The 12,656-nt window shown below is 38.3% G+C and overlaps 1 protein-coding gene across 4 annotated transcripts in view; it reads left to right on the top strand.

The window, feature by feature from the left end:
• SMARCA2 (SWI/SNF related, matrix associated, actin dependent regulator of chromatin, subfamily a, member 2) overlaps positions 1-12,656 on the top strand; it is a 190,649-nt gene that overhangs the window by 143,553 nt on the left and 34,440 nt on the right. For all 4 annotated transcript variants that reach the window (XM_019554883.1, XM_019554887.1, XM_019554885.1 and 1 more), the window contains one exon: positions 9,431-9,648. In XM_019554883.1, the coding sequence (XP_019410428.1) occupies positions 9,431-9,648 (218 nt within the window). The remainder of the gene's footprint in view (positions 1-9,430; positions 9,649-12,656) is intronic.

The raw sequence follows: 12,656 nt of genomic DNA, 5'->3' as shown, positions 1-12,656 counted from the left end.
CTACTTCACTGCCAGGGCAGCTAGGATCTGGAACCAACTTCCAAGGGAAGTGTTGCTGGCTCCTACCCTGGGGGTCTTTAAGACAAGGCTAGACAATCACCTTGCTGGGGTTGTTTGACCCCAGTACTCTTTCCTGCCATGGCAGGGGGTCGGACTTGATGATCTGCTTAGGTCCCTTCTGACCCTACTAACTATGAAACTATACCCCTGAAATGAAGAGCAGTGTGCCACTGATATCCTCAGCTGCCTGAAGAATAATACCGGAGCTGCTACACTGTGGAGCAGGGATCAAAGCAGGTCCCCTTTTAATACACACAACCCAATTATGGGGGGCTGATTTTGGGGGGTGGGGGTAGGTGTGCTGTATATGAGAAGATATGGTAATACTTCAAATGAAAGTGGTAAATCAAACTGGTTTCATTTCTCCCTTCTGAATAACCTACAGAAGTCCCTTTCTGATAGCTCCATAATTTTTTATGCATGTGAAGGTATGGATATGATCACTACAGTAGTAATAGGTCAACATTAATAATTTTTTATCATGGCAGTAGATGGCTGGACCACCTAGGGTTGGACCTCTTCCAACAGCCTCACCTGACAACGCCAAGATGACTTTCCACTGTCTTTACTATTTCCATGGCTTCAAATTTCCAGCAGTTCTGCTCCCGGTAAAGGTGTATGCGCCCCAAAATGGTCTCTAACGATCATTTCTCCTACACTTTCTTTTCCCCCATATATTCCCGTGCAAAGTTCACAACTTCAAAATAAGGGTATTGACACTGATTTTAAACTGTGCTTCAAACTGAAGAATTTGTTTAAATTACTAGTTTAAACCACATTCAGATTTGTAACATGAATCTGAAAATGTGTGTTATTGCAAACAGAGTTCATGATAACTAATTTAAATTATAAATGCTGTGTTTACAATTTTTTTCTTTAAAATATTACAAATGATTAAATGTCTCATTAAAATATTTTTTTTAGGCAAAACCAATGCATTAAAAATTAAGCATCTGATTCTGTAAGCATCTACACAGATGCATAACTGTTCTTTATATACATAGTCCTGTTGACTTGAGTGATGCCTCTGATGTTGAAAGTTAAATGTGTAGATATATTTGCAGCATCTGGGGTAATGCTGTGTTTGTGAAAAACTTGTAAGGGCATAAAATTGTGCCACGGCAAGTAAAAATGCATCAGCATTAACCATGAAAAGTTAGTTGCACTTTCAAAACAAGCTCAATTAACATCTAACAACAGACACAGAGAAATATAGTATAGCTGAAGCATTTCTGCTTTGTTGACTTATACAAATTCAGTTTATCAGAAGGTAGTATTGATTTAAAAAATTGACTGTTGGTTTTATATTGAGTTTTAGAAAGCAGAGGGTAGGAGCTCAATCTCTTTCCTTCCCACTGACTATAGATCTGGAAGGAGTTTTCTTAAGTAATTCTTTTATCTGGGTGTCTTCTTTTTTTGTATTCACCACAGAGGGGGGCAGCAGAGAAAGCAAGATAGGTATAGTCATTGCAGTTTTGCCTGCGGCAGAATGAAGACAATATTGTGAGAGGCCAGGATGTCTTAGGGTGATATCTTTTACTGGACCAACTACGTAGTTAGGATAAAGATAGACAAGCTTTGGAAAGAAAGAGAATAAAAAGATACCACCCTAAGACATCCTTGCCTCTCGCATAATTTTTGAACCATTACAGCTACAATTAGCAAAATTCATCTTATTTATCCATGACAGAACACTATCCAGCTTCAAAGGCAGGACAGGGATGTATTTCAGTTAAAATAAGAAAAGATGATCATTGATTATCTTTGTGTCACTTTCAGAAGTTCATTTTTTGTATTATCAGTAGCATATTTTATGTGTGGTGTCTTATTGGCCATGTCTGGAATTTTGTGACTTCCTAGTATCATTACTCTACTTCATATTCTTTATTATTAGTATAGTGTCATACATGCTGCTGTATACAACAAGGGTTTTCTAGACACTTAAGACGGGGACACTGTCTCAAGGTAACTAACAAACACATTCAGATTTATGCAAATAATAAGCAATTAGTCACAGGAAAGGATGCAGACATCATCAGGAAGATTAGCTTTGGGAAAGCAAGATTTGTTGGCAGATCTGAGAATTTCCAGGGAGTTAGCTTACAATAGTTATGCAAGCAATGAGCGATTTGGGGCAGAAGTAGGAAGAAAAAGAGTAGAGCTGTATTAAGGATTGTGAGAGCTGTGCAGGACCTTGAAGATGAGATTAAAAAGGTAAATTGGATGTGGAATAAATGGATGATGCTTTAGGTCTTCTTTTAGCATAAGGTATGCCAGTAGTTGGGTTCATGCCTTTCTCCACCTCTTCCAAACCTGTAAATGAGTCCTGTTGTATGAAGAAGTAACTTATTGTTCAGTACCTGATTGCTGATCTATCACACCATTTTTGGTCACTAGCCTGTCATTTTACAAACTTCTTTTTTAGTGTCTCTGAGCAAGTCACTGGTGTAATATGTGAATAAGGCATTCTTTTTATTTCTGAAGGATTTGGGTTCTTGCACTCATAGGGTTTGTGCATCTTACTACCTCTTTCATATAGTCCTGATATTCCTCATATTTATTTTGAATATAAGTGTATTGAAACTGTGTTCTGATTGATCTTTCATTTACTATCTGGGTGTACTGGAGTATATAATCCTTGACTATCCAACATTTCTATATTTATGTTCTTTTCTGCTTGTGTTTTAAAACATTAAAAAAGAAACCTCAGTGATATAAACTGGAGCGGAGGTAGTGATGTGAACTCGAGAGGGAAAGAAGGGTTTCAAATAGGGTCTCCTCCATTAAAATTCCATTTAATTTAGCTGTCACGTCTTTAGATTTTGAAGTCCCATTTCAAAACACTTCAATACCTTATTGATTGAAACGTCAGATCCTGTTTTGTTTTGTTTGCTTTTATAAAAAAGGATTGTGGTGAAACCCTTCATTACATGACTGACCAGTAATGGTTTACCTTGGATTGTGTGGTCCTTTTGTTATGTCAGATCCTGGCATTCCAGAGGAGGATATTGGTTCTGTAGCCTATGAAAAGCATCCACAAAATTGATGGAAAATACACTTTGAGCAAGGGAGGGGGAGGCAGCTATAGTGCCAAAATTGACACTTTAATCTCTTCCAAGAGAAGAGCAATTTCCAGGACCAGTCAATCCTTGGTTTATCCTTGTTTGTAGTGATTTTTTTTCTGGACTTTTTTGGATCTGGATTTCTGTTTTGGGGCTTGGAAAGCCGACAGTGTCTTTCACCTGTTTTTGGTATACCTTCAGTGAAAATATTTAGCTGAAAAACTAATGCACTAGCACTTCTATGTCTTCATGGTGCAACAAAGCAGTAAAACTCTTTGTTCTCTGCTCATGCAGGTTTGAGAGATGTTAGGCATTGATGTTTGGAGGGAAGGGAGCCAGCTATAGTAATGCTCCTTGAAGAGGTTGTTGGGAGTTGAGGTAACGAGTGACGGGTTGCGGGGTGCAGAATGTTGAAAGATGTTTTTGTTCTGTGTACTTTCTCATTTAATCTAAAAATGGAGTGCCTGATAAGTACCATATGTTTAATATTATTAAGGACTTTTCTCACAAGCATAATAAGTCATGCCTGAAGAAGATGATTGCAGGCAAAGACAATAGTTTTATTCTGCCTTTTAACCTTCTAGTGATTGTACCTAAAACTGGTTTCATGTCTTAGTCCATAATCAATATCTCTTATTGAGGTAGTGTCATTGAGCTGTTAGAAATGGAACTGAACACCTGAACTCTATTGAGTTTTCTTCCCAGTTTTGTCACTGATTGACTGTGTGACCTCGCTCCCACCATTGGGTTTCTGCTTCACAGAAAATGAGTCTAATAACCACCTGCTATTAAAACTCTTGTAAGGGTTAATCTGCAAGGTGCTTTGAGAGACTTTAATGAATGGTATTAAATAAATGCAGAATATTTAATATTTTATTGTATGTCATTGTTTAATCTTAAACATGGAAATTTAATTTTTAATGTGACATCCTTGGGGCAGTTTCGCAATGATCGATGTTTTCTTTTTAATTTCTGTATTTGCCCTTTGGGCACATCTGTTTGTAGGAAGACTGTCGTGAATATTATGAGGGTCACCTAAAGAACAGAACTGTCACTAAGAAATCAAAACTGTGGATATTTTATGGGTTGTTTCTCTGTAATTTTACATAATTGCATCCATTTTTCTGGGAATATTTTTCATGTTCAGATTGTCCAGGCTCTTAGCTAAGTGTTTGTTGAGGATACCTCCATAATGAAACTAGCCAGGTTTACACTTTGACCTTTCATATTTTGCTTCTGTACTGTTCATGGTGCAGTGTCTGTCTTCAGCAATAAAAGGCTTCCACTTGGAGGAGCCCAGGAAATTCTCCTTCTCTTCCAGGCAGTAGTGGGAAAGCAATTCTTAGAGACAGACCAAATGTTTGAAACCTCACTTGAACCCTCACTTAGTCTCAAGAAGAGAAGACTGGTGGGGGGGAATTTAATAGCAGTCTTCAACTACCTGCAGGGTGGTTCTAAAGAGGATGGAGCTAGACTGTTCTCAATGGTGGCAGATGACAGAACAAGGAGCAGTGGTGTCAAGTTCCAGCAAGGGAAGTTTAGGTTAGATTTTCGGAAAGACGTCTCACTTGAAGGGTAGTAAAGCACTGGAACACATTACTAAGAGAGGTTATGGAGTCTCTGTTCTTGGAGGCTTTTAAGATACAGTTAGATAGAACCTTGGCTGGGATGATCTAGTTGGGGCTGGTCCTGAGGGAGTTGGACTAGGGCTAGAGACAGACATTACACATAAACTGGTTTAAGTGACCAGAAACTGGTTTAAACCTGTAACAGAACTGATGTTCAGTACACATAAACCAGTCTGAAAATAGATGAAAACGATTTGAAAGAAACCTGGTTGAATGTAAAATCGGACTTAACTGATTTGGGTCAAACCGGTTTATGCACTGTCTGTCCCAGACTTCCCCAGCATCCCAGCATGCTCTCTGGGCTGGGCAGGGCTCTCTGCTCCACAGCAGAGCTGGCCCCTCTCATCTGTTCCTCTGCAGGTCTCTGGCTTCCCCCTGCTGCCCCCTTCCCCCCAGCTAAGCAGGGATTCCACTGTCCCCTTTGCCTTACACAGACACCTCAGCATTAGCTAGCAGACCACATGCTGGCTACAGTCCCTGCTGTGGCACATGGGACAAAGGCAGAATCAACAGGTAGCTGGTAATGTCCCTCTGTTGTTTTCTTAATGGGGTGATAAACACTGAGTTAGGGGTGATAAATGCTGTTATCAATTTCCTGCTGGGCTGGTCAGAAGTGTGAGGGGGAACCCCTCCCTAATCAGAGTGCCCTGCCCAGGCCTGGCCACGCCTCCTTCAGCTCAGCACTATGAAAGGGAAGGGAGGGCTGCTGTAGCACCCCCAGCTTCTAGCCTGAGCCACTGCAGGCATGTGCCTGCATTTCTGGGATGTCTTTGCAGTTGCAAACTGATTCAGCCTAGCCAGGTTAGACTAAGCTGTAAAGACTGAATCAATTCAGGTAAAGCATTTTTTAATGTCTGTCCCTAGCTGTGACTTCCTGAGGTCCCTTCCAAGCCTAATTTTCTATGATTCTGTCTGGCTGCCTTTGGAAAATACTGATGCACTTGTTTGATCAGAAGCTGATTTCTGAGTTTCCCTTTCATGCACACCTCCTCTCAAATCTTCTTAGAAATCTGCTACTTGGGCAGCTTGCAGGATTTTGGCTCCCAAGTAAGGACTTTTTTTTTATGTTTGAGTATACTTTATATACAGTGAACCAAAACACTGCAGTAAAATACTACTGGCTGTAGTAAGTACATATTTATGACGGTGAGGATTTTCTCTTAGCCTGCACCCAAAATGCTGAGTCCTCAGAGAATAGAAGACATTTTTAGCCTCTAACTAAGGGCTCTGCACATCACATCAGTGTTGTCTAGCTTTTTTTAAAAGATTAAACTCCAGACTTAATTGTAGTCACATATCTCCTTTTCTTTAGGGAAGGAAAGTGTTAAATCCTTATTTGTACACTATTTTCCCTGACTCCCTTTCTACTCACCTCACTAATCCAGAGGCAGTTGAACATGGGAGATGTGTCTGTGGTGTGTCTTGCACTCTTGCGTAACACGTCATCAACCAGAAACTGGAGATTTGCTTCTGGGATCTGTTTCATTACCGTTCTGGTAAAGGTTTGGAAGGGCATTCTGTGTGATGTGGCACTAGCCCTGTGCAGTAAGTTTTTCTAGCACAGAGCTCAGCTAGCTGTATTGGTTTAATAAATCTTTCATCATTCATATGTATATATGAATAAAATATTTTTTTTAAATCTGCTGCTTTTTTAATTATATGCAGTAGCATTTTTTTCACCTTTTGGAGCAATGTGAATCAGAATTTTAGTTTTGAATTTTAGCATAAAATCCAAGATATACTAGTGTACCATTGTCAAATTAATGTTAAAGATAGGTGTCACTTGAGTGTTCTTGGGTTGCACTGGTTTCCTGGTGCTTGCACTATAGCCTTAATTTAAGGAAAACAGTGTATGAATTTACATGTTTTTGCACATAATTTTAAGAGCTGATTTTAATAATGAATTTACATATTAGTGCTGAAGAGCAATTTTTAAATATTCATTTTCAGACTTGTAATTTGTTGTCATTTGTCTTCTAGTCACAGATCTACAGAGCGGAAAAGCAAATGTCACAGCTTGCTTATATTATTATTATTATTATTATTATTATTATGTGTGGGGTTTGATGGAATAAAAATTGGTTTAAAAAAATCACAAAACATTCTTTTTACCTATAGCATGTCTGCTTGCCCCCCCAAAAATAACTGTAGGTACCCTGAGCAACAATTACATACTCAACTGTAAGTGAGGTATGTAGAGGCTCTTGGGAAGTGGTATTGTTTGTGTTTTATTGAGGGGGCGGGGGTTTAAGGGAAAAAATATTGGCAAGCAGATACCAGTTTTGGTAACAAAATATTCTTTTGTAAAATAAAAATAAATAACCATTTTTTAAGGTGCACTAAATCAGAATTCTTACCTTGTTTTTTATTCTGAGTAGCTTATACAGTAATCTCAATAACCTGAGCCTGTCTGTTTGTTAGAGAACAATAAAATTGCATTGTTTGTAATAAGTACAGTTTTAAAATGCAAACATTTTATTTTATTTTTAAAATTATGCATGGAGTTGTTCAATTTTGCTGTTATAATTAAAATGCTAACAAGAATCGATAACTGCCCAGCTAAAAATCTAATTTGGATGCCTGGAATAATAAGGAGAAAATATGATAAGTAGTTGTCAATATTAAAGCAGGCTGAAGGAAGAAGGCTTCGGGCCTTGTAGTAGGTAGAATGAAACAGCAGATTTGAGTATCCACAATCCTTTCAGTATTAAATTTTCAGTAAAATAAAATTACTTGTATATGAAAACATAGCCTTTCCCCAGCTCTCTTTTTTTTCCTGATCAGCTGATGAAGAGACTAGCAGCTCGCTGCTTTGCTGGCTTGTTAATTTTATCCCCACTAACTGTGATTTCCGATAGCCGGCCTGCTGATAGTGGTAAGGTAAATATCCTTTTTCATTGCCGTCTTGAAGATTCAGTAGAACTACATCACAGGCATGTGTAGGTGTGTAACACATCAAAATCCGGTGTTCTCCGTATTTCTGTGTACAACTGAGTGCTTAAGGAGAGCAATAACATTAACTGTTGACAGCCTTGCATGCTGTATTTATTATTAGCATTTCTAGCTTTCGAGATTTGCGGAGAAATTTCCTTTTCTTAATCTTCGCTAGCTGCAGTGGTGTATAGTGGGTGTCCTGCTTTAGCCAAATGAATATTAATGAATTTGTGTGCAGATTTTTTTTCCTTCCTTTTCTTCCTAACTCATCAGATCTCAAGCCTCCTTCATAGTGGTTATCTGAACGCTGTGGAAGCATGATGGAAATTGTCTTTTGATTATTAAGGCCTAGTTTCAGGCTGTCCCTCAGGATTCTGTATTCATGTTTGTTCTATGGATTTGCACATCGGAGAATGCATAGGAAACAGATTTTGAAATCCCACTGGCGTTTTTAACATGCCAGGTTGTTTTGTGTTATGCACCAGGTTTTGTTCACAAAACGTGTTTCAAGAGACATTGTTCACAAGTGAAAGAAATTATGTCTGGGCTGTAATCACTCTTTTTATATTGATTGTTATACTCACATGATCATAAATATTAGCCATGTTTGGTGCTGTGGAGAAATGAAGGTAATTGCCTTATGATTAGAGCTCTTTCAGCTACGAGAAAGGATTGATTAGCATTTGCATGTACTCAAGGCAATATTGAGAGGCAAGAGGGACAAATATCAACATCAGCTATGTTCTGAGAAAGCATTAATCATAAAGCTTAATTTTAAGATTTTTAAGATTTTCTTGTCGTCTCTCCCTCCCTCTCTCTCTGTCTCTCTCTCTCTCTCTTTCTTTCTTTTTAATTTCAATTTGCTTATGACCCAAGTTTCTCCCCCTACCCCCACCCCTTTGTGGATTTTTTCCCAAAGCAAAAAAAGAAAGTTCAGCTTCTTGGTTTCTCACATGGATCTGTTAGTCAGTGTATGAACAGGTTCCTTTTATACCTGGTTTGTTTTCGTAGAGATTTTATTATCTGTCTGCATAGTGCTGCTGGCTCTGGTTAAAAGCGCACATTTACAGGTAATTGAACCTAGTGTTTATTGTTTGTGACTGTGTGGTATTTCTCTTTTTCCATTTTTTCATCCGATGGTATGAGTGATCTTTACTGTAAAACACTATTGTCACTGCTTCTGCCTTTCCATTGGTTACTATACTAAATGAGAATTATACAATTTTAGAGGTGGGTTTTTTTTAACTCTTACGTGATTTGTAAGTCACTGAAACTCTTTTGTGTGAGAAGCCTGAATCTGGTGTGCTACTACCTAAGCATATGTATAGACAGAGCTGTGTATTCTTTCCTGCATTGGAATCTATGCCAGGTGCAAACTGTCCTGTGTGTAAATATGCACAGAAAGGATGTTTTCACTCATAACTACACCATGTATGACTGTTACAAAAGTGAACAAATTAATGTTTGACCTGCTGTAGAGTTGCCAGGATAATAATACAGGCCCTCAAAGGTGTACAATTGTAACTTGATAGGTGGAATTAAGGTTTGGATTAACATGCATCTCTAAAGGAACTGGTTTCTTTAATTACTTTAAATTTGGTGTCTTTTTGATTGCCACTAACTGAATTTTCTCTTGAACGCTTATTTATAAATATATGCATTTGTATCTTCCTTTAAAAAAAAAAAGGTGTTTTCTTGTTGAGTCCTTTGTTTTAAAAATGTAATTTTTCTGAATCTGGTTGACAGGCAATTGAAGACGGCAATTTGGAAGAGATGGAAGAGGAAGTTCGGCTTAAAAAACGGAAGAGACGAAGAAATGTGGATAAGGATTCTGGGAAAGAGGACGGGGAGAAGGCAAAGAAGAGAAGAGGAAGACCCCCTGCAGAGAAATTGTCGCCCAACCCACCTAAACTGACAAAACAGATGAATGCTATTATAGATACCGTGATAAACTACAAAGACAGGCGAGTGCAGAATTTTGTAATATTTTTATTTTTTTGGTTGTATGTTTTGCTCTTTTGAAAGAGTTGATAACAAATCAGCTCAGGAATGTTAATGCAAGTTTTGTTTTTGGGTTTTGTTGTTTTTTTTAATACAGGTGAACTTATTTTAGGTCTCACCCTGCAAGCCTGCCATGTACAGAACTTCCATTCTGTGCACAGAAGGCTTGCTATAGGATCTTATTGATACATGAAAGGAGTTGTTTAGAATTTGATTTATGACCAGGCATTAAATCTCTTTGTTTAGAAATGCCATTGCCTTATACAAGTGAAGTATTTCTTAATACAGTGAAACCTACTTCCGCCAGTTATCGGTAGCGCCAACAAATTTGTGGGGGAATTTTTGTTTTGTGTAATAAGGAAAAATAAAAGTAGCACAAACGGGATAGACAATCTTGTCATTTTATAGACTCCTTTTAGACCCCCTGACTTCCCCGCTGTTTTTGTGTTCAGCACAACTTCCAGCTTGCTACCCCAAGGCCTTGGTTCTAAAGAATAGTTTTTCAGCTCTAATTATTTCTTTAGTTCAAGTCCATTGAAACACATGGCTGCTGTTTTATTATTTAGATTTTCACCTTGCCGATTTCTATCCAGAGATGAAATGATGATTTTGATTACATAATGAAGAAATTGTGGTGAAGAAATAGGGATAAATGAAAAGAAGAACAAGTAGCATCCAGACTTTGCAAAAGGGGGAGAATGGTGGTTGGGAAGCACAACTGGGATTGGCCAAATCATTTGTTCTTCTGGGTGATAGGTGGGGAAGAAAAAGTAGTGGCAGGAAGGAGAGAGGTAGAGGGGAGTTTTCAAGTTTTGAGGTATGGTTTGAAGTGTGCGCTGTTGTTTCTTATCTATGGGTTGTTTGTCATTTATTGTAAGCCAGTCTGAGCCTTTCTGGATAAGGTAGAATGTAAATCTAAATAATGATACTTAGCTTTCCAATGAAAATACTACAGAAATATGGAATAGTAGTAGACCTCCCACAGATGAGGCTGAAGCTAGGTCACTATTAGAAGGCAACATTCAGTACAGTACATCTTTTCTAACTTCCTCTAAATGTGGTGGTGGGACTTATATTTTACATGCCATGTAATGAACACATTGTAATTCTATATCCAAAAAGCCCTTTGCCAAAAAAACTTGAAGCTTGTATTTTGTTGGCCTTCTTAAGGAAAGGCATCCTTATTTAGAGTTCTCTGCAGTGAAATTACAAACACACATAAAAGAAACTGTTTTATAATATAAACTCCACGCTAAGATAAGAAGAGAAGGGGCTAACAAGAAATAATTAAATCCAAGGTTATATCTGGAAGGCACAATAGGGCTGGGAATGAACGCTTCATCAAAGAGGAAGTGTATTTTTTTTCCTTCTCAAACCTAGACGATATCATTGGATATGGAAGAAACTGGCCATCTCTCTGTATTTCTTGAAAAGAAACAATGTGTTAGGCCTACATATGGACATCGCGCGAGTTGAAATCAAGTAATTTTGTGATTTGCTTCAATGAGTTCAGCCTTGTGTAGGCACTCCTATTTTGGTTTGAATACCTTATATTGAGTATCCTTAAGTCAGTAAGAAACTAGCTTAAACTGAGTATAAAGTGCACTCAGTGCGCTCAACTTAATTTAAGAGTATCCATACATGGGAAACTACACTAGTATGACCAAACTGGTTCTTTTAATCCACTACAACATTTTTATCTGAGCCAAGCCTTAGACTCTGCTGAATTGCATGTACTTTCAAAGGGTGAGATACCTCCTTTCACTCACTTATTCTGCTCCTTTTGTTATGGATCTGATAATAGTCAAGATTCAGTAAAGGGTTTGGGCATTGCTGAGCCTAACTTGTAGGTACCTAGCCTCTGGTAGGGTCTTAGCATGAGGTGCTTCAGAGTGGGATGGAAAACAGTGACATGTTAAGTAGGGAACTGCCTTTAGTGAGCAGCCTTTCAAAGAAATGCTCAGGACTAGAAAGAGGACCATAAGCATGAGCATGTACTTATTGATTCATATGTCTGTTGGATTTATATGCCACCCTTCACACCCAGGGTCAAGGTAGCTTACAGTAAGAGAATAAACAAAAGTGAGTGGCATATTCAAATAAAATATGATGACTGTAGTTTATTGGCTGGGGTACTCAACTGAGAAGGGGATTCCAGGTTTCAGTCCCTGCTTCCATTTATCTATTGCCATCTTAATTTTTTTTTTTTTAGGGCAGGGACAATCTTTTTGTTCTATATTTATATAGCAGTTAACACAATGAGAACATTATTTGTGATTAGGGCTCATAGGTGCTACAGTAACACTTTTAATAATTATAATAACAATAACAGCTATAATAATAAGCACACTACTAAAGTCAGGATTCAGCTGGATAGTTATAAAAGTTAAATTAGTAGGCATATTTGAAATCAAGTAATCAACTTAATCAAATAATTACATTAACACAGCAGATGCACCTTATTCTAAAACAAGGGATTTGAGGTGGTAGCTATCCATTTAGTTGTAAACCCTACTTAAAGAACTATACCAGGGGAGTGAGAGCAGTTGGTCTGTTGCCAACACACCTGAAATGGTTTTCAGGCAGAGTTGTAGTGGTGTTTAGTAAGGACACAGTTTTTCTGACATCTTAACACCATGTGTTAGATCTTAAGAGGGCAAGCTCATGATTTAAAGGGTAAGTATAGACAGTCAAAAAAATCCAAGGCTGAATCAATTCAGTCTTGCAGGTTAGTCTAAGCTGCATTGATTGATAAACAAGTGAACAGGCATTCACTTTTAATTCCAGAAATACAGCCACATGCCTGTAGTGGGCCAGGCCAGAATCTGGGGGAGCTAGAGCACATCTCCCTGCTCAGCATGAGCAGACAGCTTGGGCCAAAGCTAGCCCACCTGCCCTGTGAGGGAGGATTTGTGGGGAAGGTGCAAAGCATCCTGGGATGCTGGGAAACTGTGAGTTAACTTGAATGTGA

Source organism: Crocodylus porosus, unplaced genomic scaffold, assembly GCF_001723895.1.
Source record: "Crocodylus porosus isolate Cpor-Errol unplaced genomic scaffold, CroPor_comp1, whole genome shotgun sequence".
Taxonomy (NCBI): Eukaryota; Metazoa; Chordata; order Crocodylia; family Crocodylidae; genus Crocodylus; species Crocodylus porosus.
The sequence above is the reverse complement of the archived record's forward strand: the minus strand, read 5'-3'. Positions and strand labels throughout refer to the sequence as shown.